The sequence below is a fragment of the Populus alba genome, chromosome 19, assembly GCF_005239225.2.
Source record: "Populus alba chromosome 19, ASM523922v2, whole genome shotgun sequence".
In the NCBI taxonomy this organism is placed as follows: Eukaryota; Viridiplantae; Streptophyta; class Magnoliopsida; order Malpighiales; family Salicaceae; genus Populus; species Populus alba.
In genome coordinates, this window is record NC_133302.1 from 21,801,716 (window position 1) to 21,829,395 (window position 27,680).

Below are 27,680 nucleotides of genomic sequence, written 5' to 3' on the forward strand. Positions count from 1 at the left end.
CCTTTCCAGCTTTATCCTACTAGTATAAATAGATGGTCTTCCTGGGCTATATCTAACACATTCAAGATTTCTTACACAACCAAGGCTAAGAAAGCAATGGGGACTCATAACTTGACTGTAAAGCAATTATATTGTTGCCTCCTTCCTAGCATTTTTGTAATCATCAGTTTCCAAGCATCTTTCTCTGAAGCAGAAACTCACTACCATGAGTTTGTTGTATGTGTTGTCTTCATTACTATCTTCGTTCTGTTGTGTGTGTGAGAATGAAGCATAGAAGTAACTTCTTTTTCTTTTCTGTGTGGATTGAAACAGATTCAAGCTAAGCCAGTGAGGAGGCTGTGCAGAACTCGTAATACAATTACAGTTAATGGACTCTTTCCAGGGCCAACACTGGAAGTGCGTGACGGTGATACTCTTGTGATCAAGGCAATAAATAATGCTAGATACAATGCTACCCTCCACTGGTAATTATCAAACATGTTGTATGAGCGTAAATTAATCAAGAAGAGAAAAGAGAGAATTGCATACACATACATGCATGTTTCAACTCCTGTTCAATTGCTGTGTCTGAATTTATCAGGCATGGAATCCGACAGCTGCGAAATCCTTGGGCAGATGGGCCTGATCGCGTGACACAATGCCCTATCCAACCAGGAAGGAGTTATACCTACCAGTTCACAATCGAAAATCAGGAGGGGACTTTGTGGTGGCATGCTCATAGCAGATGGCTTAGAGCCACTGTTTATGGTGCTCTAATCATTCATCCTAAATTGGGTTCCCCATTTTCATTCCCAGTGCCCATGAGAGAAATTCCCATTCTTCTTGGTGACCAATTCTCATTTTCAATTCATAGTCTTCAAACCATTAGATGGTTGCATAACTGACAAGCTGATTATGTTTTTGAGTAACAGGGGAGTGGTGGGACAGGAACCCCATGGATGTCTTGCGGCTGGCAGATTTCACAGGTGCAGCACCGAATGTGTCTGATGCTTATACCATCAATGGCCAACCCGGCGACCTCTACAGATGCTCCAAGCAAGGTTTGCCAGTTATTCTTGTTTTTGCTTTAGCACTTATTCAGCTCAATTGCAAACTAAACTTTCACTAACCATTGACCATGATATCGCATCTGTTGTGGTTTTGACAATGTAGAAACTGTGAGATTTCCTGTGGATCCTGGCGAAACAATCCGCCTAAGGGTCATAAATTCGGGCATGAACCAAGAACTCTTCTTTGCAGTGGCCAACCATAGACTGACAGTAGTTGCTGTTGATGCTGACTGCACCATGCCTTTCGTAACCTCATTCATTATGATAGCTCCTGGTCAGACAACCGATGTCCTTCTCACTGCTGATCAAACACCAGGTCTCTACTACATGGCAGCTCATGCCTATAACTCAGCCAATGCACCTTTTGACAATACAACTACAACTGCAATCCTTGAATATAAATCTGCTCCTTGCAATGCCAACAACGGGAAGTCCTCAACACCTATCTTCCCACAACTGCCAGGCTTTAATGACACAAACAGTGCAATTGCCTTCACTTCCAGTCTAAGGAGCCCTTCCAAGGTTAATGTCCCTCTTCAGATTGATGAAAACCTGTTTTTCACAGTGGGGTTAGGACTCATCAACTGCACCAATCCTAATAGCCCCCGCTGCCAAGGTCCAAATGGAACTCGTTTCGCCGCTAGCATAAATAATGTGTCTTTTGTACTCCCAACAAGAAACTCCTTAATGCAGGCCTACTACCAAGGCCAACCTGGAGTCTTTACGACAGATTTTCCACCTGTTCCCCCTGTAAAATTCGATTACACTGGCAATGTCAGCCGAGGACTATGGCAGCCTGTTAAAGCAACTAAACTTTACAAATTGAAATTTGGTGCAAAGGTACAAATAGTCTTCCAGGATACCAGTATAGTCACGGTTGAGGACCACCCCATGCATCTCCATGGACACCATTTCGCAGTTGTAGGGTCAGGCTTTGGTAACTTCAACCCTCAAACAGATCCAGCAAAGTTCAACCTCATTAACCCACCATATAGGAATACTATTGGAAACCCTCCTGGTGGATGGGTAGCCATCCGGTTTGTGGCTGATAATCCAGGTAACACAAGGAGATTATGCATAAACATTTAATATATTTAGTTTGGTTTCAATATAGAACAGATTCACAGATATGATACCTCACATTGACTCACCTGGTCTGAAACAGGGATTTGGTTGCTGCACTGTCACCTAGATTCACATCTCAATTGGGGTCTGGCTATGGCTTTCTTAGTTGAGAATGGAGTTGGCAAGTTGCAGTCAGTACAGCCCCCCCCACTTGATCTGCCTCAGTGCTAAAGATCACCAACATCGGCTCACCAGCAATGGAATCTAGTCTTCTCAGTTGATGATGTATTTACAGTTTCTCGAGTCAATCATTAGAAATAAATGTCTTTGTTCGCTCGAAACCAGAGATTCATGGATCCTGTAAGATTTTAGAGAAGGAATAAGAAAAGGATAAGGGAAGAGAGCCTTTACATGAAGGATTAGAGAACTGATTATTTTCTCCTCTGTTACTTTCTTGTTAAATTACAGAGCATCGTATCATTTATATACAGCTCAACATTACAAACTATTTTGTCCCATTTCCTATGAACAAAGGCATTCAGCTAAGTAAGGAAAAAAAGGACAAAGCAATAATAATAAATGATTCATTCTATTGTATTTACAAATCATTCCGTTGCAGGTTTTTGCTGCTAGCTAAATGGCATGTTGCTGATGTGATGCCTCATAAATTCAAGCTTGCTAAATAAATAGAATCTTACAAAAGATTAAATAATCGAGGCAGGCATAAGCATGTCATCTACACAGCAAACATCTCCACACCTTCAATTTATCAAAGGACATCTCTTTAACTTGAAAATATGCAAAGCAAGGCATATAAATGGCAGATGCAACAGTTCATTTTCAAAGCAGGAAAAAAAGAGAGGAATGGAATGAGTGAGAGTCTAATACCACCATCGTCATCATCAAGAGAAGCCTCATCATCAACAACAGCTTCTACTGCTTCCATCCCTGTATAATCATTCTCCAATGCTTCAAGTCTAGTAATTGCTGTCTTAAAAAAATCAGAACTATCTTCTTGAAATCAACCAAACAATAAAAAGCTTCAATCTTTGCAATAAAAAACAAAGCCCCATTTACTTTTATCGTTCTCGAATCAACCAAACATTAATAAAATAATAAAAATCTTCAATCTTCTCAATAAAAAAACAAATCACTACTGCCTTCCGATCAACCAATCAATTGTAAAACTAAAGTATTTCGGTTGTGTTTATTTTTATATTTTAAAAGTATTTTAAAAAAAAATTAAATTTATTTTTATTTTTTTTATCAAATTAATATTTTTAGATTATTTTGGTATGTTGATATTAAAAATAATTTTTTTAAAATAAAAAAATATATTATTTTTATATATATTTTTAAATAAAAAATACTTTAAAAAATAACCACAACTACACTTTCTAAAATATTTTTTAATTTTTTAACAAATATCTGCCCTTATTTTTTGTGGAGGAGAGGAGGACACCTGTCAACACTTTTTTTTCTTCTTAAATTTAAGCATAAGCTTTTGATAATTTTTTTTTGGGTCCATATAATTTTACAATTATATGAATTAGTATAAGATATTATTTTATTTTTATTCAATTCCTAACTTTAAAGGGAAAAAAAAACAGTCATCATATTATAACAAATAAAAAAGGAAGTGGACGGAAAATAGGTTTTTGCCTACGGAACTTGTTGATCTTTGCATTATTCAGTTACATTCAATAAAAAAAATTCTATTAAGATATTTAAACTTGTATTTTGTATAAAAAATAGATTAGGGTTAAAAGATAAATTTTTTCTCTAGTTAGATTTTTTTTTAGATTATTTTGAGGATTTTTTAGTTGATTAATGTGTTGTAAGAGATTCTAGAAGTGTTTACTGAATATTTATAAATTAAAATGGGTTAACAATATATTTTATAGACAAAAATAGCATCCGTAGATTTTTTTCTGAGTAGCAACACGCTGTTTTTTTTTTTTACTTCTTCCACCCATCTTGAAACTTTAAAAAAATAAAGCCAAGTATTTGGGGCTACATCTATGATAGGCCCACACGTTGGGCTTTGTTTTTTCTGGGCTATACATGCTGGGCCTTTCAGGCTATTATTAATTTTTTAGATTAATTTAGAATATATTTAGGCTATTTTTTTTTTTATAGAAATACCGTTAAAATTTTAGTTAGTTTTTGAATAAGATTAATGTTGTCCTTTTTTTTATTACCAAATGTTTTTTTTTACAGTTTTTCATATTTAATATATGAAATTTAATATATTAAATAGCCTCGATTATTTAATATATTATATAATTCATGTGATACCGACTAACCCAACATGCCAATATAATATATATGATAGACTAAACTTCATTCTCGTATAGCATAAAAGCATAAGTATTTTTTTATTATTATTAATTTTAGTTAGCTATTAAAATGCTTACATGTTTAAAATCAGTGAGGTATTACAAATTCTTTATTTATCCAATTTAAAACTGAAATTATCGTGGCTATTTAATATATTAAATTTCATATTATTACTTCTCAAATAAGTTTATGAATACACTGTTGTCAAATTCAAAATTAAAACCAATAAGTTTAAAAAAGAAACATGGCGAACTTGAGGTCTTGACCTAGTGATAGAAGGGATTTGTTCATTTCCTCTGCGCTAGAGTTCAAACTTTACTGTGCATGTCTGTCACCCCCGTGATGCCTTACATGCTCACTGGATTTGCAGGATGTTCAGTGAGCCGTGGGATTAGTCATGGTACGTGTAAGCTGACCCAGACACCCACATGAAAAAAAAAAAAAAAAAAAAAAAAAAGAAGAAGAAGAAGAAGAAGAAGAAGAGAGAGACATGGCGAACATTTAGCCATCCATGCTTTTAATTAATCGAATCTTATAAACTATAAAGCACGAGTAAAAAACTTTGCACGAGGCATAGGGCAATAATTTAAAGTTTTGTCTAACAGGCTGTACATGATATTATTTATATAGGACAAACTATAATATATTTGTGTGGATTTTCTTGAATTTTGTGCATGATATATGTTTATCAATCGATCTCTCGAGCAGTCAAGATTGTCAAATACACGATTAAAACAATAAGTTTAAAAGAGACATGACGAACATGTAGCCATCCATGCTTTAATTAATCGAATCTTATACACTATAGGACAAAACAAGTGGTCCTTGCATGAGGCATAGGGCAATAATTTATGGTTTTGCCTAACGGGTTGTACATGTAATTATTTATATAGGACAAACTCATTGAAAGATTAATTAATATGGTTGAAATTGTTTTTTTAATTTATATTTTATATTGTTTTTTATTTAAAATTATATTTTATATTTTTATATTATTTTAATATGCTGGTATTAAAAATAATTTTTAAAAAATAAAAAATATTATTTTAATATAAAAAATATTTTAAAGAAAATCATTACTGCAATTCAAGTGGGAAAGTCACACCTACGGAAATATGAAACAAATTGGAGACATTCAATGAATATGGAAGACAAAACGAGAAATCTAGGATCACACAAATTTCTAAGAAGAAAAAGTAGCATGCCCACAAAAGTAAACCTACAACTAGCCAAACCTATATTTGTGGGGACCCGTGAAATATGCTTGTTTTCAAATATTAATCCATTTTAAGAACAAAAATTATAATTTGCGCAAAAAATCATTCTGTTTTATCCCAAAAACATATGCTTTTTATCACACAAATATATTCTTCAATTGCAATGAATCTTTTTACATTTACTTATCAATTAAATTGAATAAAATAATTAAAACTGCAAGATTAAAATGAAAAATAAATCAATATTTGTGGGTAATCAAAACCTTATTGTAATTATAAATGGATTAAAATAAAAAGATTATGTATGTGACGAACACTTCTCAGTAGTGTCTGGCTACTATCTCAAGATAAAGATATCAAATAACTATCTCAACCTAATATCTTAAGTTATTATGTGAGGTTCCAAGATATTATTTATATTATTATCTAACAAACCCGATCAAGTGAAAGTTATTTTGACTTGAAACTTGAACAGAATCAAACTATTTTGTACTTAAGTTTTATCAAATAAATATAGATAGTGAGATTCAAATTCGTAACTGCTTGGTCATCAAAGCTTTAATACCATGTCAAAAAATTAATTCAACCAAATAACTTGAGCTATTAGGTGAGGTTTCAAAATATAATTTATATTATTCTCTAACGTATCTTCTTAAGTGAAAGTTTTTTGGGTTTGAAACTTGCATAAATTCACGTTACATTATACTATTAGTTGGGATAAGAGGGACATGTTCTCTATATACATTTTATTTTAAAATTACATAAATTTAGTTTTCTCTCCACTCCATCTTCATTAATTTCTTCTTTCTTAAAAAAGTAAATAAACACTATTCTTTTTTTTTTTTTAACTGTAATAGTAACTAAACCATGCCTTAAAAAACTAGAAATTAGAGACTAATTTTTTATGGAAAAGATTGTAAATCCCATCACTAATCATCTATGCGTTTAAGGGGTCGGATTTTATAACCTAATATAAGCACGAGAAAAACACTTTTGTGGGATAAATCGTGTAAGCCAGTGGTCCAGGAGGCAAGAGCTACAAGGTCCAAACCTATACGACAAGTCTATGTCATGGGACAATAATTTGTAGTTTCGTCGAGCAAGAGGCACACGTTTAATTAATTGTTAACAAATAATCCAAATCCTTTCTCCCTATAAATTCATGGCCTCTGTTCAGTCTTTGAACACATCAACAACAAGACTCAATATTGGGATATAGCTATTACTTATCAGATTCAACAATGAAGATCACTAACTTTCTAGTGCTCTCCTTTCTTCTCTTTGCCTTCACGGCAACTTCAATATTTCCTCGTGCCGTTCATGCTGAAGCAGTGATCGATGCCTTCGGTGATGAGGTTAAAGCTGGTGATCGTTATATCATCGGAGCCGCTTCGAATGACTTCGCGGTCACTGCGACTAGCCCTATCATATGCAATTCAGATGTTGTGTTTTCTCCGATGAGCAATGGACTCCCAGTAATATTTTCAAAAGTTGTAGAATCCAACGACAGTGTCATCAACGAAGACAGTTATCTGAATGTGGACTTTGTTGCACCCTCATGTAGGATGGCGGGCGTCTCAACCATGTGGAAGATTGAATTGAGGCTAACAGCGCGAGGATTCGTTGTGACCACAGGAGGTGTTGCTGGATTGAATCGGTTTACGATCACCAAGTATGAAGGTGGTAATAATTTGTATCAGCTTTCTTACTGTCCAATTTCAGAGCCCATATGTGAATGCTCATGCGTCCCACTCGGCAACGTTGTCAATCGCTTGGCTCCCAGTACCATCCCTTTTCCTGTTGTGTTTATACCAGCCGATAGAGCTTCTAAAATCGAGTATAAAATGATGTAAGAATGATATAGATCACCAAGTATGTGATCGCCTGATATGATCATGTATTGGGCATCAATAACTCTTGAATAAATACGAAGCTCTTTCGCTTTGGCTTTTGCTTGATTTTCACGTTCTTCCATATGCATACTATGTTTGTTGTTGATGATTATCTTGACTCTCATGGTGTTAAGGAATTATCTTAATTTAATAATTTAAATTATTAAATTGAGATAATTTCTTTGACACACATTATTAAAATTTGATAATTCTTTGTCTTCATCTTTTCAAGAATTACATTATACATCAACATCAAATTTAAATTATGAAGAAAAACTAAAATAAGCATTGACTTTTCTTTTAGCCTTTTCACTTTTTTTTTCCTTTTCCTTTTCCCTATTCTTTCCCCCCCTTTCTCCTTTCCCTTCGCTCTCTTCTCTCTCCCTGAACATCTCCTCTGCTCTCTTTAATTTCTTTTTCATAACAATTATCCCTTCTCTCTTCATCTCTTCTCTCTTTTTAAAATTAGATCTCTTGATCATATAAAACATTTTATGTCTCATAGTCGGGACATTGCTGGGACTGAGGATTCCCTTTCAACATCCTGTGATGAGAAGATAAGGCCGGGGTTGTTGTGCCAAAAAGACGATAATAAACAGGACCAAATTAAGGAAATTTAGGAAGCGTGGCTACTTAGATCTATGGTTGGTCACATGCCATAGTTACGGTTAGAACCTGTACGAAAGCATGTATTGTTTAAATGCCTTAGAAAGCTGCAGAAGACCATGAAGCTGAGCTGCTACATGTTGATTAAGTTTCGTCAATAAGGATCTCTGCTGAAGACCAAGATTTTAGGAATAAATAACTGATCATATCTGATCAGTAGTTATGCATTTGAATTTTGAATTGTTTTTGTTTCCATGTAAAACTCTAACTCTATTTAAAGAGTATTCTGAGATCAATAAAAGTATCTTCTTCTACAAATTCTATTCTGCTGTAGCTTTGCACCAACATGTGTCCTGCAAACTAAAGAATATAACCAACAAATTGGTATCAGAGCAATAGATCTTTCTTGAGGGACTTGTGAGTTGAGAGAAACAAAAACACAAAACCAAATCAAACCACAAACACAACCAAAAAACACAAAATGGATTCTGAAACAATCATCTCGCATGGTTCACCGCCAATGTTCAATGGTGAAAACTATGAAACATGGGCCATCAGAATGATAGTGCATCTGGAGGCGCTAGATCTCTGGGAAGCTGTGGAAGAAAACTATGTTGTTCCTGATTTGCCTGCAAATCCAACAATAGCTCAGCTAAAGATTAACAAGGAGAAGAAGACAAGAAAATCCAAGGCCAAAGCTTGCTTATATGCTGCAGTATCGAATACAGTATTCACAAGAATCATGAATGTGGATTCGGCAAAAGGTATTTGGGATTATCTTAAAAAGGAATATCAAGGCAATGAAAGAACCAAAAATATGCAGGTTCTTAATTTAATTAGAGAATTTGGAATGCAAAAGATGAAGGAAACCGAAAACATCAAAGATTATGCTGACAGATTGCTAAGCATAATAAACAAAGTAAGATTGCTTGGAAAAGAATTTTCTGATGATAGAATTGTGCAGAAAATACTAGTTACTATGCCAGAAAAATATGAGTCTAAGATCTCTTCATTAGAAGAGTCTAAAGACTTAACCAGCATCTCTCTTGGAGAGTTGACAAATGCATTGCAGGCACAAGAACAGAGAAGATCAATGAGACTTGAAGAATCAGTGCAGGGAGCTTTTCAAGCAAGAACTCAATATCAAGGAGAAAGCAAAAACAAGAGATTCATCAAGAAGAACAAATTTCAATCTTACAGAAACAAGGTGGAAACATTTCCACCATGTACCTACTGTAAAAAGACAAATCATCAGCCGATCAAATGCTGGTGGAGACCAGATATCAAATGCAAAAAGTGTGGACAAACTGGACATGTTGAACGAATCTGCAGGACACAACATCTTGAAGAAAAGGCAAATCCTGCTGCACAACAATCTGAAGAGGAGCAGCTGTTTGTTGCATCATGTTTTTCAACAGGAAATAGTTCGAATGATTCCTGGTTGATTGATAGTGGATGCACAAACCACATGACAAACAATCAGGATTTGTTCAAAGAGCTTGACAGAACAGCTATTTCCAAAGTTAAAATTGGAAATGGTGATCACATTGATGTCAGAGGCAAATGAACTGTTGTCTTAAATAGTTTGTCAGGTTTGAAGTATATTTCAGATGTTTTATATGTGCCTGACATTGATCAAAACTTGCTTAGTGTTGGACAACTCATTGAGAAAGGGTTCAAAGTAATGTTTGAAGATCAATGGTGTCTGATCAAAGACAACTTGGGCAACAATGTGTTCAGGGTAAAAATGAAATCAAAAGGTTTTATTTTAAACCTTATGGAGAAGGAGCAGAGTGTGTTTTCTGCAAGAATATGCAGTGATGAACTATGGCATAAAAGGGTTGGACACTTTCATCATGCAGGGCTTATCTACATGCAAACTCATACCCTTGTAAAAGGAGTACCACAACTAGAGAACGGATCAATAAATTGTGCAACATGTCAATATGGAAAGCAGGTCAGAAAACCTTTCCCTCATGCAACCTAGAGAGCAACACGAAAACTTCAGCTGATACATACAGATGTTAGAGGTCCTCTGAGTACAGCTTCACTGAATGGCAACAAATATTATATCATCTTCATTGATGATTATTCCAGGTTCTGTTGGATTTACTTTTTTAAATTCAAGTCAGAAGTTGCTAATGTGTTCTGGAAATATAAAGCATGGGTAGAGAATCAAAGTGGGTGCAGGATTCAAACATTAAGATCAGACAATGGAAAGGAGTAAACCTGTAGGAGATTCCAACAATTCTGTGATGAATCCGGAATTGAACATCAACTTACTGCACCTTACACACCTCAACAGAATGGTGTGAGTGAAAGAAAAAACAGGAGTATCATGGAAATGGCCAGATGTATGCTGCACGAAAAAGAATTGCCAAAGAAATTGTGGGCTGAAGCTGCAAATACCTCAGTATATCTGCTGAACAGAATGCCAACCAGAGCTTTGCAGAAAAAAACTCCTTTTGAAGCTTGGTTTGGATACAAACCAGACCTGCAACATTTGAAAAAATTTGGTTGTATTTGTTTCAGTCATGTACCACAGGTGAAAAGAGATAAGCTGGACAAGAAGTCAGAACCAGGAGTCTTCATTGGATACAGCAGTCCATCAAAAGCTTACAAAATTTTCAAACCTCAAAATGGAAAAATTCTGGTAAGTAGAGATGTCAATTTTATGGAAGATAAGCAATGGAAGTGGGAGCAACTAGAAGAACAGCTGGGATCATCAACAAAGCAGCAAGAATCTCCAGTCTTGGAGATTGTTGATGACAACATTGATGATGAACCAGTAAGAGGTACAAGATCATTAACTGAAATTTATGAAAGAAGCAATATTGCTATCTATGAACCTGCAGAATTTGAAGAAGTAGTAAAGAAGAATGAATGGAATGCTGCAATGCAAGAAGAGCTTAGAATGATTGAAAAGAATGATACCTGGGTGTTGATGGACAAGCCTTTGCACAAGAAGGCCATAGGAGTAAAATGGGTTTATAGAACCAAACAAAATGCAGATGGTTCTATAAACAAATACAAAGCCAGATTAGTTGTGAAGGGTTATGCTCAAGTGTTCGGTGTGGATTTTTCAGAAACCTTTGCACCAGTAGCACGTTTGGACACAATCAGATTACTACTTGCAGTTGCTGCGCAAAAGAATTAGAAGGTTTATTAGCTGGATGTAAAGTCTGTGTTTTTAAATGGATATCTGCAGGAGGAGATTTACATAGAGCAACCAAGAGGCTTTAAAGTCAGGGGACAAGAGGAGAAAGTCTACCTGCTGAAAAAGGCTTTGTATGGCCTCAAACAAGCTCCTAGAGCATGGTATAACAGAATTGATGATCATCTACACAAATTTGGCTTTGTTAAAAGTTTAAGTGAGGCAACTTTGTATGTAAAAGGAGCTGATGCAAACTTAATTATTGTATCTGTTTATGTTGATGACTTACTTGTAACAGGGAGTAATAAGACACAAATTGAAGCATTCAAGACAGAGATGCTTGATGTATTTGAGATGACAGATCTCGGGTTGATGTCTTACTTCCTTGGAATGGAGGTGAAACAAAGTGATGATGGAATCTTCATATGTCTACAGAAATATGCTAAAGAGATACTGAAGAAGTTTCGCATGGAGAGTTGCAAGAGCACAAGCACACCTATGAATTTGAAAGAAAAATTCAGCAAGAATGATGGAACAAACAAAGCAGATGAAGGTCAGTACAAGAGTTTAATTGGATGTTTAATGTATCTAACAGCTACAAGATCAGACATTATATTTGCTGTGAGCTTGCTGTCACGTTTTATGCATTGTGCATCTGAAATGCATCTACAAGCTGCAAAAAGGATACTAAGATACATTAAAGGTACATTAAGCTATGGAATAAAGTATTCTCATCTTCAGAAACTTATGCTGCATGGATACTCTGATAGTGACTGGGCAGGTTCTGTAGACGACAAGAAGAGCACTTCAGGTTACTGTTTCAGCTTTGGATCAGGTATGTTTTCTTGGTGTTCAAAGAAGCAAGATAATGTAGCTCAAAGCACAGCTGAAGCTGAATATGCAGCAGCTACTGCTGCTGTCAATCAAGCTATTTGGATAAGGAAAATTCTTGCTGATCTGCATATGAATCAACTGGAACCAACAAAGATTTATGTTGACAATCAAGCTGCAATATCTATTGCAAACAATCCAGTGTTTCATGGCAGAACTAAGCATTTTAAAATTAAGTTATATTTTCTAAGAGAAGCGCAGAAGGAAGAAGAAGTTACTCTGCTGTATTGCAGAACTAATGATCAGATTGCAGATGTTCTAACAAAAGCCCTTCCAAAAGCAAGTTTTGAAGATTTACGAAGAAAGCTTGGTATCTGCTGTTGTTAAGACAAAGAGGAGTATTGTTTAAATGCCTTAGAAAGCTGCAGAAGACCACGAAGCTGAGCTGCTGCATGTTGATTAAGTTTCGTCAATAAGGATCTCTGCTGAAGACCAAGATTTTAGGAATAAATAACTGATCATATCTGATCAGTAGTTATGCATTTGAATTTTGAATTGTTTTTGTTTCCATGTAAAACTCTAACTCTATTTAAAGAGTATTTTGAGATCAATGAAAGTATCTTCTTCTACAAATTCTATTCTGCTGTAGCTTTGCACCAACGTGTGTCCTGCAAACTAAAGAATATAACCAACAGCATGCCTTAACTGAGCTCCCTGATAGCCTTCAATGCACTCTTGTTTTACCATTTTCCTTTACGAGTTTACTTGGTGTTCTTATCTTGTCTGCAATCCTCAGTTTCTAACTTCACTATATCGAAAGGATCACGCCAAAGGATCTGTTGTCCTTTACACAACGTGAGCAGCATGCGGTTGAATCCTCAGAATACTGCTTCTTTATAGCATAGGTTTCCCCAAGTTGATGCAACAAATTGCATTAGCAAGATCTGTAATGGGAACATCAGAACCTGGACTATCAGTTTGCTGTTGATTTTGTGACAGAGATGACTAATGAAGTTGCTTGAGGATTTAGAGTGGGAAAGAGCTCGGAAGGCTTTCTCATTGCCCTTCGTATTTGGGTCCGAATATAAGGTAATCTGGGGGTGGAAGCCTTTCAGGTCCTTGGATTGCTGGTCGTATCATCCTGAGTTTAGAAGCTTATCTGAGAACATGTGGGTGGAGGTCTCTTCTGTTGAGCCACGTCGTTTTAGGATCATAAAGAGGCTGAGGCTACTATCTAAAGACAAAACTCAAGGATTGGATTCGTTTTGGATAAGCAACAGACAGAGGCAAAATTGCTCATTAGTGATATGGACCACGTGGCTGAAACTAGAGCAGTTTCAGACATGGCTCACCAAGATGCGGATCAATTGATATTTTTTAGTCGGTTCATATGGAGTTAATTTTCTTTTTCTTTTTATTAAAATTCAGTCTAATATAAGCGTCGAATCACTGAAATCATTGGTCAGCATATTAGCAGGTTTTAGATCAATAGTTTCAGAATAATAATAACTAGTAGCTTTGAAATCTTATCCAACAAAGCTCTGGAATTATAATTATCATATAATTAAAAGGTTTGTTTCAGAGTACGATACCATCTGAAATGATGATAAAGATATAAAATTAAGAATGAATGGAGCTAGAGTCTCGAACCAATCTCTTACATCATGTGAAATGAGGATAAAGACTTTAGCTCTAAAAAAGATGTAGAATTAAGGATGAAGAATAGTTAAGAACAAGACTACATTACATCTTTTTCTTGGTTATGTGAGGTAGCCTACAATTTTGAATAGAATTGATCGGATATTTTTAACTTATTAAGCACGAGCAGAACACTTCTGCAGAATGAATCGAGCAAGTGGTCCGAGTGGCCAGAGCTCCAAACCTACAAGACAACTCCTTGCCGTAGGCTGTCATTTGTAGTCTTGTAATTAACAGCTCTTCCGACACATCAGCTAGAAGACATAATAATACTGGGATAACTAATCTACTGATCTCAGCGATGAATTCAATAAAAAATTTAGTGCAAGAAAATAGGGATAGAGTTCAGACCCATTTTGTTTTATCCCAAAGCCATATGCTTTTTAGCTTACAATCTAATACAGAAATATTATCCAATAGCAGAGAGTGTTTTTACATTTATTTATCAATTAACTTAAATCACTAAAAGTGCAAGATTAAAATGAGAAAATATATATATATATATATATATATATTTCATCACTAATTAATCATCTCTGCGTTTAATTGATCGGATATTATAACTTATTAAGCACGAGCAGAACACTTTTGTGGAATGAATCAAGAAAGCAAGTGGGACAAGCGGCTAATCGAGTTCTCCGCGCAAGAGGCTGCTACAAACGTCCTAGACGGCAACTTAATCAATATGAGTGGAACACTATAGTTTATATTTTTGTGGAACCAGAGGCACATTTTTTTAATTAATTGTAAAAAATAATCGAAATGCCTTCTCCCCTATAAATCCACGCTCTCTGTGCGTTCTTTCACCACATCAACAACGAGAAACAATACTGAGATAATTAACTAATACTCATCATATTCAACAATGAAGATCACCAAGTTTGCAGTGCTCTCCTTTCTTCTCTTTGCCTTCACAGCAACTTCAATATTTCCTCATGCCGTTCATGCCCAAGATCCTGAAGCAGTGATCGATGTCAACGGTAATGAGGTGACAGCTGATGCTCGTTATTTCATCAGAGCCGCTTCCGATGATAACACAACAACCCTTGCGGTCTCTGCGACTAGCCGGATCATATGCAATTCAGATGTTATACTTTCCTCAATGAGCAATGGGCTCCCGGTAACATTTTCATCACCAGTTGGAGAATCCGGCGACGGTGTCATCCGCGAAGACAGTTATCTGAATGTGAACTTTGATGCAGCCACATGCAGGATGGCGGGCGTGTCAACCATGTGGAAGACTGAATTGACGCCAACAATGCGAGGATTCGTTGTGACCACAGGAGGTGTTGATGGATTGAATCGGTTTAAGATCACCAAGTACGAAGGTGGTAATAATCTGTATCAGCTTTCTTACTGTCCAATTTCCGACCCCATGTGCGAATGCTCATGCGCATGCGTCCCACTTGGCAACGTTGTCGATCGCTTGGCTCCCAGTACCATCCCTTTTCCTGTTGTGTTTGAACCAGTTGCAGATCAAAGCTCCTAAAATCGACATAAAATGATGCAAGAATGATATCGATCACTACTGCCATCCTGAACGAGGAAGCTCAGTACTGTCATGAGTTGGGCATAAATCTGCTCCTTGCAATGCCAACAACGGGAAGTCCTCAACACCTATCTTCCCACAACTGCCAGGCTTTAATGACACAAACAGTGCAATTGCCTTCACTTCCAGTCTAAGGAGCCCTTCCAAGGTTAATGTCCCTCTTCAGATTGATGAAAACCTGTTTTTCACAGTGGGGTTAGGACTCATCAACTGCACCAATCCTAATAGCCCCCGCTGCCAAGGTCCAAATGGAACTCGTTTCGCCGCTAGCATAAATAATGTGTCTTTTGTACTCCCAACAAGAAACTCCTTAATGCAGGCCTACTACCAAGGCCAACCTGGAGTCTTTACGACAGATTTTCCACCTGTTCCCCCTGTAAAATTCGATTACACTGGCAATGTCAGCCGAGGACTATGGCAGCCTGTTAAAGCAACTAAACTTTACAAATTGAAATTTGGTGCAAGGGTACAAATAGTCTTCCAGGATACCAGTATAGTCACGGTTGAGGACCACCCCATGCATCTCCATGGACACCATTTCGCAGTTGTAGGGTCAGGCTTTGGGAACTTCAACCCTCAAACAGATCCAGCAAAGTTCAACCTCATTAACCCACCATATAGGAATACTATTGGAAACCCTCCTGGTGGATGGGTAGCCATCCGGTTTGTGGCTGATAATCCACGTAACACAAGGAGATTATGCATAAACATTTAATATATTTAGTTTGGTTTCAGTATAGAACAGATTCACAGATATGATACCTCACATTGACTCACCTGGTCTGAAACAGGGATTTGGTTGCTGCACTGTCACCTAGATTCACATCTCAATTGGGGTCTGGCTATGGCTTTCTTAGTTGAGAATGGAGTTGGCAAGTTGCAGTCAGTACAGCCCCCCCCACTTGATCTGCCTCAGTGCTAAAGATCACCAACATCGGCTCACCAGCAATGGAATCTAGTCTTCTCAGTTGATGATGTATTTACAGTTTCTCGAGTCAATCATTAGAAATAAATGTCTTTGTTCGCTCGAATCCAGAGATTCATGGATCCTGTAAGATTTTAGAGAAGGAATAAGAAAAGGATAAGGGAAGAGAGCCTTTACATGAAGGATTAGAGAACTGATTATTTTCTCCTCTGTTACTTTCTTGTTAAATTACAGAGCATCGTATCATTTATATACAGCTCAACATTACAAACTATTTTGTCCCATTTCCTATGAACAAAGGCATTCAGCTAAGTAAGGAAAAAAAGGACAAAGCAATAATAATAAATGATTCATTCTATTGTATTTACAAATCATTCCGTTGCAGGTTTTTGCTGCTAGCTAAATGGCATGTTGCTGATGTGATGCCTCATAAATTCAAGCTTGCTAAATAAATAGAATCTTACAAAAGATTAAATAATCGAGGCAGGCATAAGCATGTCATATACACAGCAAACATCTCCACACCTTCAATTTATCAAAGGACATCTCTTTAACTTGAAAATATGCAAAGCAAGGCATATAAATGGCAGATGCAACAGGTCATTTTCAAAGCAGGAAAAAAAGAGAGGAATGGAATGAGTGAGAGTCTAATACCACCATCGTCATCATCAAGAGAAGCCTCATCATCAACAACAGCTTCTACTGTTTCCATCCCTGTATAATCATTCTCCAATGCTTCAAGTCTAGTAATTGCTGTCTTAAAAAAATCAGAACTATCTTCTTGAAATCAACCAAACAATAAAAAGCTTCAATCTTTGCAATAAAAAACAAAGCCCCATTTACTTTTATCGTTCTCGAATCAACCAAACATTAATAAAATAATAAAAATCTTCAATCTTCTCAATTAAAAAACAAATCACTACTGCCTTCCGATCAACCAATCAATTGTAAAACTAAAGTATTTCGGTTGTGTTTATTTTTATATTTTAAAAGTATTTTAAAAAGGATTAAATTTATTTTTATTTTTTTTATCAAATTAATATTTTTAGATTATTTTGATATGCTAATATTAAAAATAAAAAAATATATTATTTTTATATACTTTTTCAAATAAAAAATACTTTAAAAAGCAATCACAATCATACTTTTTAATATATTTTTAATTTTTTAACAAATATCTGCCCTTATTTTTTTTTTGAGGCAAGGAGGACACCTGTCAACGCTTTTTTTATTTAAATTTAGGCATAAGCTTTTGATAATTTTTTTTTTGGGTCCATATAATTTTACAATTATATGAATTAGTCTAAGATGTTATTTTATTTTTATTCAATTCCTAACTTTAAAGGGAAAAAAAAAACAGTCATCATATTATAACAAATAAAAAAGGAAGTGGACGGACAATAGGTTTTTGCCTATGGAACTTGTTGATCTTTGCATTATTCAGTTACATTCAATAAAAAAAATTCTATTAAGATATTTAAACTTGTATTTTGTATAAAAAATAGATTAGGGTTAAAAGATAAATTTTTTCTCTAGTTAGATTTTTTTTTAGATTATTTTGAGGATTTTTTAGTTGATTAATGTGTTGTAAGAGATTCTAGAAGTGTTTACTGAATATTTATAAATTAAAATGGGTTAACAATATATTTTATAGACAAAAATAGCGTCCGTAGATTTTTTCTGAGTAGCAACACGCTGTCTTTTTTTTTACTTCTTCCACCCACCTTGAAACTTTTAAAAAATAAGGCAGAGTATTTGGGCCTACATTTATGATAGGCCACACGTTGGGCTTTGTTTTTTATGGGCTATACATGCTGGGCCTTTCAGGCTATTATTAATTTCTTAGATTAATTTAGAATATATTTAGGTTATTTTTTTTTTTTAGAAATATCGTTAAAATTTTAGTTAGTTTTTGAATAAGATTAATGTTGTCCTTTTTTTTTTAACCAAATGTTTTTTTTACAGTTTTTCATATTTAATATATGAAATTTAATATATTAAATAGCCACGATTATTTAATATATTATATAATTCATGTGATAGCGACTAACCCAACATGCCAATATAATATATATGATAGACTAAACTTCATTCTCGTATAGCATAAAAGCTTAAGTTTTGTTTTTTATTATTAATTTTAGTTAGCTATTAAAATGCTTACATGTTTTAAATCAGTGAGGTATTACAAATTCTTTATTTATCCAATTTAAAACTGAAATTATCCTGGCTATTTAAAAATCCATGAAATTATTTATATAGGACAAACTCATTGAAAGATGAATTAATATGGTTGAAATTGTTTTTTTAATTTTTAATTTTTAATTTTTTTATTTTAAAATTATTTTTTATATTTTTATATTTTTTTAATATGCTGATATTAAAAATAATTTTTAAAAAATAAAAAAATATTATTTTAATATATAAAAAATATTTTAAAGAGAACCATTACTGCGATTCAAGCAGGAAAGTCACATCTACGGAAATATGAAACAAATTGGAGACATTCAATGAATATAGAAGACAAAACAAGAAATCCAAGACCACGCAAATTTCTAAGAAGAAAAATTAGCATGCCCACAAAAGCAAACCTACAACTAGCCAAACCTATATCTGTGGGGACCCGTGAAATATGTTTGTTTTCAAATATTAATCCATTTTAAGAACAAAAATTATAATTTGCGCAAAAAATCATTCTGTTTTATCCCAAAAACATATGCTTTTTATCACACAAACGTAACACAAATATATTCTTCAATTGCAATGAATCTTTTTACATTTACTTATCAATTAAATTGAATAAAATCATTAAAACTGCAAGATTAAAATGAAAAATAAATCATTATTTGTGGGTAATCAAAACCTTATTGTAATTATAAATGGATTGAAATAAAAAGATTATGTATGTGATGCACACTTCTCAGTAGTGTTTGGCTACTATCTCAAGATAAAAATATCAAATAATTATCTCAACCTAATATCTTAAGTTATTATGTGAGGTTCCAAGATATTATTTATATTATTCTCTAACATACCCTCTCAAGTGAAAGTTATTTTAACTTGAAACTTGAACAAACTCAAACTCTCTTGTACTTAAGTTTTATCAAATAAATATGAATAATGAGATTTGAACTCATGACTGCTTGGTCATCAATGCTTTAATACTATGTCAAAAAATCAATTCAACCAAATAACTTAAGTTATTAGGTGAGGTTTCAAGATATAATTTATATTATTCTCTAACACATCTTTTTAAGTGAAAATCTTTTGGGTTTGAAATTTGCATAGATCCACGTTACATTATGCTATTAGTTAGGATAAGAAGGACATGTTCTCTCTATATATTTTATTTTGAAATTACATAAATTTAGTTTGAAACAGTCTCAAAGAAAATTTTATTTTATTTATTTTTGTTTTTATTTCTCTAACCAAACATGTTTCACTCCACACTACATTAATTTCTTCTTTCATAAAAAAGTTACTAAACACTATTCTTTTTTCTTTTTTTTTACTGTAACAGTAACTAAACCATGCCTTGAAAAACTAGAAATTAGGGACTAGATTTTTTATGGAAAAGATCGTAAATCCCATCACTTAAGAGCAAGAGGCCCACGTTTAATTAATTGTTAACAAATAATCCAAATCCTTTCTCTCTATAAATTCATGGCCTCTATTCAGTCTTTGAACACATCAACAACAAGACTCAATATTGGGATATAGCTATTACTTATCAGATTCAACAATGAAGATCACTAACTTTCTAGTGCTCTCCTTTCTTCTCTTTGCCTTCACGGCAACTTCAATATTTCCTCGTGCCGTTCATGCTGGAGCAGTGATCGATGCCTTCGGTGATGAGGTTAGAGCTGGTGATCGTTATATCATCAGAGCCGCTTCGAATGACTCTGCGATCACTGCGACTAGCCCTATCATATGCAATTCAGATGTTGTGTTTTCTCCGATGAGCAATGGACTCCCAGTAATATTTTCAAAAGTTGTAGAATCCAACGACAGTGTCATCAACGAAGACAGTTATCTGAATGTGGACTTTGTTGCACCCTCATGTAGGATGGCGGGCGTCTCAACCATGTGGAAGATTGAATTGAGGCTAACAGCGCGAGGATTCGTTGTGACCACAGGAGGTGTTACTGGATTGAATCGGTTTACGATCACCAAGTATGAAGGTGGTAATAATTTGTATCAGCTTTCTTACTGTCCAATTTCCGAACCCATATGTGAATGCTCATGCGTCCCACTAGGCAACGTTGTCAATCGCTTGGCTCCCAGTACCATCCCTTTTCCTGTTGTGTTTATACCATCCGATAGAGCTTCTAAAATCGAGTATAAAATGATGTAAGAATGATATAGATCACCAAGTATGTGATCGCCTGATATGATCATGTGTTGGGCGTCAGTAACTCTAGAATAAATACGAAGCTCTTTCGCTTTGGCTTTTGCTTGATTTTCACGTTCTCTCCATATGCATACCATGTTTGTTGTTGATGATTATCTTGACTCTCATGGTGTTAAGGAATTAAATTATTAAATTGAGATAATTTTTTTGAGCGCACATTATTAAAATATGATAATTCTTTGTCTTCATCTTTTCAAGAATTACATTATACATCAACATCAAATTTAAATTATGAAGAAAAACTAAAATAAGCATTGACTTTTCTTTTAGCCTTTTCACTTTTTTTTTCCTTTTCCTTTTTGAAAATACTTTTGCAGAATAAGTGAGGAACCGAGAAGCAGAAAAATAAAAGACTTTGATCTCTACAATGACTGTTTGTTACTGTAGATCAACACCAGAAATTTAAATTTGAACATGGGATGTTTATTGCATGAAAAACTGGATAATGATAAGGATAATTGCACATTTTTACAGCAATCAATTACACTGATTTATAGAAGGAAAATAAACAAAAAAACTAAAATTAAGCAACACTACTGCCACGTTTGGCTTACATTTCGCCACTACTAACAATTCACCTAAGGACTTGTTCAATCCTTTATTCTAGCAGAAATAAAAACAATACGTGAGCTGAACTGGTCTTCAAGCAACACGTCAGCAACTTAAGGCAATAAATTTCAACACTCCTCCTTGCATTAAGGGCTGCAAACCCCAATCATCCTGGTTAGAAATTCAAACCGATTTGCAGGGAGTGCTTTGGTAAACAAGTCTGCCAATTGATCTTCGGTTCTGCAATAAATCAATTCAACATCACCATTTTTCTGCACATCACGAACAAAGTATAACTTGATGTTGAAATGTTTGGTTTTCCCGTGGAACACTGGATTGTGAGAAATTGCTATGGCTGCTTGATTGTCAACTGAAATTTCAGTTGCTTCTTGCTCCTCCATCTGTAAATCACATAGCAATTTTTTAATCCATAGTGCTTGATTGACTGCTGCAGTTGCAGCTATGAACTCAGCCTCCGCAGTTGATTGAGCGACAATGCTTTGCTTCTTAGATGACCATGAAAACACAGTTGATCCTAAATTGAAACAAAACCCCAAAGTACTTTTCATGTCATCAACAAATCCACCCCAATCACTGTCAGAGAAACCATGCAACTTCAGCTTTTGACACTGTGTAAATTTGACTCCAAAATTGCATGTTCCTTTGATGTATCTCAAAACTCTTTTGGCTGCCCTCATGTGCAACTCGCTTGGACAGTGCATGAAACGAGCAAGAAGATTGGTTGCATATAATATGTCAGGTCTGGTTGCTGTTAAATACAGCAAGCAACCAATTAAGCTTCTGAACCTCTCTTCATCTACCTTGGCAGTACCATCATCCTTGCTGAACTTGTCCTTCTGATTCATTGGAGTTGCAGTTGGCTTGCAATTTTCCATTTGAAATTTCTTCAAAATTTCCTTTGCATATTTTTCTTGTCCAATAAAAATTTCTCCTCTGTCTTGCTTGATCTCCATGCCGAGAAAGAAACTCATAAGCCCAAGATCACTCATCTCGAAAGCTTGCATCATATCCTGCTTGAACCTTTCGATTTGCTGCAAATTACTCCCAGTCACAAGAAGGTCATCAACATACAGTGACACAATTAGAACATCACCTTCAATTTTGTTCACATAGAGAGTTGATTCAGAGGGACTTCTCTGGAAACCAAAACCTGTCAAGTACTCATCAATTCTTCCATACCAGGCCCTTGGTGCCTGTTTTAATCCATAGAGTGCCTTCTTCAACAAATACACCTTGTCAGCTTTGCTTTGAACAACAAATCCAGCAGGTTGTTCAATGTAAATTTCTTCTTGAAGAACACCATTCAAGAAGGCAGATTTGACGTCCAACTGGAACACCTTCCAGTTTCTGTGTGCTGCAACAGCAAATAGCAATCAGATAGTGTCCATCCTTGCTACTAGGGCAAATGTGTCTGAATAATCAACCCCATACACTTGAGCATATCCCTTGACAACGAGCCTGACTTTGAATTTGTTGATTGAACTGTCAGCGTTCAATTTGGTTCTGAAAATCCATTTTACGCCAATGATGTTTTTGTCTCCAGGTCTGTCAACAAGTTCCCACATCTTGTTCTTCTCGATCATGAAGATTTCTTCTTCCATTGCCTTCTGCCATGATGGATTTTGTTGAGCTTCTTCATAGTTGTCAGGTTCGCACACAGCAACATTGCTCCTTTGATAAATTTCTTCAATTGATCGAGTACCCCTGACTGGTTCATCATCAATTGATTCAGAGTCAATCAATTTATCTTGCAAGGGCTGAATTTGATTATTAATCAGCATGCTCTCCTGTGAATCAACCCACTCCCACTGTGCATCTTCATGAAATGTGACATCCCTTGTAATAGCAATTTTCTGACTTTGAGGATGATAAACCTTGTAGGCTTTAGAAATTGTGCTATAGCCAACAAAAATTCCTTTGATGGCTTTCTTGTCAAGCTTGTCCCTCTTAATCTGTGGAACATGTACAAAACATACACAACCAAAAATTTTGAGGAAACGCAAGGAAGGCTTATAATTATACCACATCTCAAAGGGTGTCATTTCTGCCAACACTGATGTTGGAAGTCGATTCTGGATGAACACTGCTGTGTTAGCAGCTTCTGCCCACATCATTTTGGGTAGATTCTTCTTATGCATCATGCTTCTCACCATCTCCATGACATATCGATTACGCCTTTCACTTACCCCATTCTGTTCTGGAGTATAGGGGGTTGTTAGCTGGTGTTCAATACCAGCATCTTCACAGTAACAGTTGAATTCGGCTGAGGTATACTCTTTGCCATTGTCATACCGTATGGCTTGAATGCTGCTGCCACTTTGGTTCTCCATGTTTTTCTTGAATTTCCAGAAGATGCCAGCCACCTCTGACTTGAACTTCATGAAATATATCCAGCACATACGGGAGTAATCATCAATAAATAGCAGATAGTATCTGCTGCCATTTAGTGATGGTGTGCTTAAGGGACCAGCTACATCCGTATGAATTAACTGGAGCTTGTGTGTTGCTCACCAAGTTGATCGTGGAAATGACATTCTATTTTGCTACCTAAATTGACAAGCATTACAGTTTAATTGGAGATCAGTGAATGATGGTATACCTCTGACAGCTTCATGAACCTTCATGGTGAGCATCCTCTTTTGATGACAGTGTGCCAGCCGTTTGTGCCATAGTTCAGTGTCACTAAGAGTGACTGAAAATGCAGTATGCTCTCCTTCAAATGGAACAAATGAGACGCTTTTGCCTCTCATTTTAGCTTGAAGTATTTTGTGCCCAGCAGCATCAAAAATACAGCAAGTGTGATTCTAAAAAATCACCTTCATTCCTTTCTCAATCAATTGCCCCACACTCAGCAAATTTTGATCAATATCAGGTACATAAAGAACATCTGCTATTGTTTTTGAACCTGAGTTTGTTGTAATGGCAATTGTTCCTTTTCCCTTAGCTTCAATGCATTCACCATTTCCAATTCTGACTTTTGCAACATCTGTTGGCTGCAGATTTCTGAAGAGACTTTTATCAAAAGTCATGTGGTTTGTACAACCACTGTCGATTAGCCAATGATCTGAGGTAGTTTGTACTGAGAAGCATGTTGCCACAAACATCTGGTCTTCATCATCCTGATTTGCAACTTGAGCATCCTCTTCTTGTTTCTGATTTTTTACTCTGCAGATGATTGCCTCGTGCCCAAGCTGGTTGCATTTGCTGCACCTTGCATCAGGCCTCTTCCAGCACTTGAATGGTGGATGACCCATCTTGTTACAATGTTGACATGGTGGAAAATTTCTTTTAATGAATTTTCCTTTACCATAACCTTGACTGGTGGGTTTGGTTGCAACTTGGTGTTTTCTGCCAAATTTCCTTCTTTCAGAATCTGGAAATTTGGCTTGCAAGGCACCTTCAATGACATGATCTTGCCTCATAAGCCTTCTTTGTTCTTGGGCTTGTAAGGCATTCAAAAGTTCTGTCAAGGTAATACTTGACAGATCTTTTGTGTTCTCCAGAGTGGTGATTGAAGCTTCATATTTTTCTGGTACTGTGACCAGAATTTTCTCAACAATTCTTGAGTCTAAGAATGAAGTTCCCAGCAATTTCACCCTGTTTGCAATTCCCAGCAATCTGTCTGAGTACTCCTTGATAGTCTCAGAATCCTTCATCCTCTGCAGCTCAAATTCACGTATTAAATTGAGACTTTGCATCCCACGAATTTTCTCATCTCCTGCATACTCTTCCTTCAAATATTCCCAGACATTCTTAGCTGACTTCAGGGACATGATCCTGGTGAAGATCGTTGTTGAAACAGCAGCAAAAAGAGTGGCTTTTGCTTTTGATTTCTTGGTCTTTCTCTCCTTATGACTCTTGATTTGAGTCATGGTTGGATTATTTGGCAGTGGTAGGATCTCGTAATCCTCTTCAACAGCTTCCCATAAATCCATAGCTTCTAAATATGTTTCCATTCGTACTGCCCAAAGTTGGTAATTTTCTCCATTGAAGATTGGAGTTGAGATATGAGAGAAGTTAGTTTCGGAATCCATTACAGACCCTTTAAGAAATAAGCTCTGATACCAATTGAAAATACTTTTGCAGAATAAGTGAGGAACTGAGAAGCAGAAAAATAAAAGACTTTGATCTCTACAGTGACTGTTTGTTACTGTAGATCAACACCAGAAATTTGAATTTGAACAGGGGATGTTTATTGCATGAAAAACTGGATAATGATAAGGATAATTGCACATTTTTACAGCAATCAATTACACTGATTTATAGAAGGAAAATAAACAAAAAAACTAAAATTAAGCAACACTACTGCCACGTTTGGCTTACATTTCGCCACTACTAACAATTCACCTAAGGACTTGTTCAATCCTTTATTCTAGCAGAAATAAAAACAACACGTGAGCTGAACTGGTCTTCAAGCAACACGTCAGCAACTTAAGGCAATAAATTTCAACACTTTTCCCTATTCTTTTCCCCTCTTTCTCGTTTCCCTTCGCTCTCTTCTCTCTCCATGAACATCTCCTCTACTCTCTTTAATTTCTTTTTCATAACAATTATCCCTTCTCTCTTCATCTCTTCTCTCTTTTTAAAATTAGATCTCTTCATCATATAAAACATTTTATGTCTCATAGTCAGGACATTGCTGGGACTGAGGATTCCCTTTCAACATCCTGTGATCGATGAGAAGAAAAGGTCGGGGTTGTTGTGCCAAAAAGACGATAATAAACAGGACCAAATTAAGGAAATTTAGGAAGCGTGGCTGCTAGATCTATGGTTGGTCGCATCAGGGGCGGAAGCAAGGGGGGGCTAGCAGGGGCCTGGGCCCCCCTGCAACATAATTTTTTTTTAATGCTGGGTATTAGTAATTAAATGTGAGGAGATGCTATATTTTTTATTTTAAAGAGGTGAGCTTTAAATTTAAATTAAGTGTGATTTTATTTTTTATTTCTTTTGAATTTACTCTTTACTACGTGTGAAGGGAAAAAATATAAAAGTATTATTTTGTAAAATAAAAAACAGAGACACCAATTTACCGTAATATAAATCTTGCAGCTGATCAAAACATAAATAAAAACATAAATCACGAGCAAAATTTTTCTACAAAAAGATCGATGCAAAGCCACCGATTAATTTGTTTTTCATCAAACAAAACAAGGTAACTTAAATTTAAAATCTAATTTTGTTTTGTTTTGAAACATTTGTTAATAATTTGATGATGTTTTTTTTATATATATATATAATTCTATCATTTTTGCTCCTTTTTTTTTCTCAGATCTGCTAGTTCTACTAATTATTTTTTTTGAATTCTTGTTATAGTGATTTTTTTTTCTAATTAATTAGATATATTTTATTGGTTTGTTTTGATTGTGCTTGAATTATATATATATATATAGCAGAGCCATCAAAATTATCAATTTTTTCTTATGATAAATGTTTTGATTTTAGGTTGAAACATGAACAAAATAAGAAGAATTGATTTTTTTTAAAAAAAAATATTGATAACTCATAGCATATTGAACGAACTTTTTCAGTGATAAGGATTGTTAAAATAAGTCTTCGCAATCCATCAGATGGAGGATGATTTTCTTACAAATTATTTGATTGTCTATATAGAAAAAAAATTGCTGAAAGATTCACAATTGATATGATAATCGATGATTTCTATTCTATAAAAGAACGACGAGCACAGTTAAAATAACTATGTAAAAATCATTCTTTATTATTTTTTGCTTTATTTTAAAGTTTATCAAACATAAATAATGCTTCGCTTTAGATAGTGTTTCTTATATATTTTGTATGTTTATATTTGATAGGTATAAAAATTAACAACACTAAAGTGATAGATATATTATTAAGATGAAATTAACATTATGGCTTTGACTTAATTTGATATTGCTCCAAATATTTTACCTTTGTTTTACAACTCATGTACAATAAATTAAAACAAATATTATATCTTGTTATATTAATTTTGGCCCCCCCTAACAAATAATCCTAACTCCGCCCCTGGGTCGCATGCCATAGTTATGGTTAGAACCTGCACGAAATTCTTTAAGGCCAGCATGACTAAACTGAGCTCCCTGATAGCCTTCAATGCACTCTTTTTTTACCATTTTCCTTTACGAGTTTACTTGGTGTTCTTATCTTGTCTGCAATCCTCAGTTTCTAACTTCACTATATCGAAAGGATCACGCCAAAGGATCTGTTGTCCTTTACACAACGTGAGTAGCATGCGGTTGAATCCTCAGAATACAGCTTCTTTATAGCATAGGTTTCCCCAAGCTGATGCGACAAATTGCATTAGCAAGATCTGTAATGGGAACATCAGAACCTGGACTTTCAGTTTGCTGTTGATTTTGTGACAGAGATGAGTAATGAA

The 27,680-nt window shown here is 35.1% G+C and overlaps 5 protein-coding genes and 1 long non-coding RNA gene across 10 annotated transcripts; 5 read left to right on the forward strand and 1 right to left on the reverse strand.

The window, feature by feature from the left end:
* On the forward strand, positions 1–2,630 carry LOC118029582 (laccase-3). 2 transcript variants are annotated; one of them, XM_073406465.1, is made up of 6 exons: positions 1–216; positions 313–464; positions 581–825; positions 912–1,040; positions 1,153–2,106; positions 2,215–2,630. In XM_073406465.1, the coding sequence occupies exons 1-6, from the start codon at positions 97–99 to the stop codon at positions 2,343–2,345; spliced, it is 1,731 nt and encodes a 576-aa protein (XP_073262566.1). In that variant the 5' UTR covers positions 1–96; the 3' UTR covers positions 2,346–2,630. The 2 variants fall into 2 exon arrangements, with proteins under 2 accessions (XP_073262566.1, XP_073262567.1); XM_073406466.1 differs by having other exon boundaries at positions 4–216; positions 313–396.
* Positions 313–3,274, reverse strand: LOC118029592 (uncharacterized). Of its 4 annotated transcripts, XR_012168731.1 has the most exons (5): positions 3,003–3,274; positions 2,813–2,873; positions 2,201–2,472; positions 1,913–2,094; positions 313–1,797 (listed from the first exon to the last, which is right to left on the reverse strand). It is a non-coding gene; the product is annotated as an uncharacterized lncRNA (long non-coding RNA). The 4 variants fall into 4 exon arrangements; XR_004684185.2 differs by lacking the exon at positions 2,813–2,873; XR_012168730.1 differs by having other exon boundaries at positions 2,813–3,274.
* Positions 3,275–6,845: 3,571 nt separating this feature from the next.
* LOC118029587 (wound-responsive protein GWIN3) lies at positions 6,846–7,635 on the forward strand. The gene has a single exon (XM_035033494.2). It carries the CDS (start codon positions 6,913–6,915, stop codon positions 7,522–7,524), a length of 612 nt encoding a protein of 203 aa, XP_034889385.1. The 5' UTR covers positions 6,846–6,912; the 3' UTR covers positions 7,525–7,635.
* Positions 7,636–14,384: 6,749 nt separating this feature from the next.
* LOC118029585 (wound-responsive protein GWIN3) lies at positions 14,385–15,536 on the forward strand. The gene has a single exon (XM_035033493.2). The coding sequence runs from the start codon at positions 14,718–14,720 to the stop codon at positions 15,339–15,341; it is 624 nt and encodes a 207-aa protein (XP_034889384.1). The 5' UTR covers positions 14,385–14,717; the 3' UTR covers positions 15,342–15,536.
* On the forward strand, positions 15,418–16,600 carry LOC140955081 (laccase-3-like; the record flags this gene model as incomplete). The annotated part of the gene is made up of 2 exons (XM_073406626.1): positions 15,418–16,084; positions 16,193–16,600. Coding segments are annotated over 2 exons (798 nt in total), but the record flags the coding sequence as incomplete, so codon positions are not given.
* Positions 16,601–19,995: 3,395 nt separating this feature from the next.
* Positions 19,996–20,782, forward strand: LOC118029589 (wound-responsive protein GWIN3). Its single transcript, XM_035033496.2, has one exon. The coding sequence runs from the start codon at positions 20,066–20,068 to the stop codon at positions 20,675–20,677; it is 612 nt and encodes a 203-aa protein (XP_034889387.1). The 5' UTR covers positions 19,996–20,065; the 3' UTR covers positions 20,678–20,782.
* Positions 20,783–27,680: the final 6,898 nt, after the last annotated feature.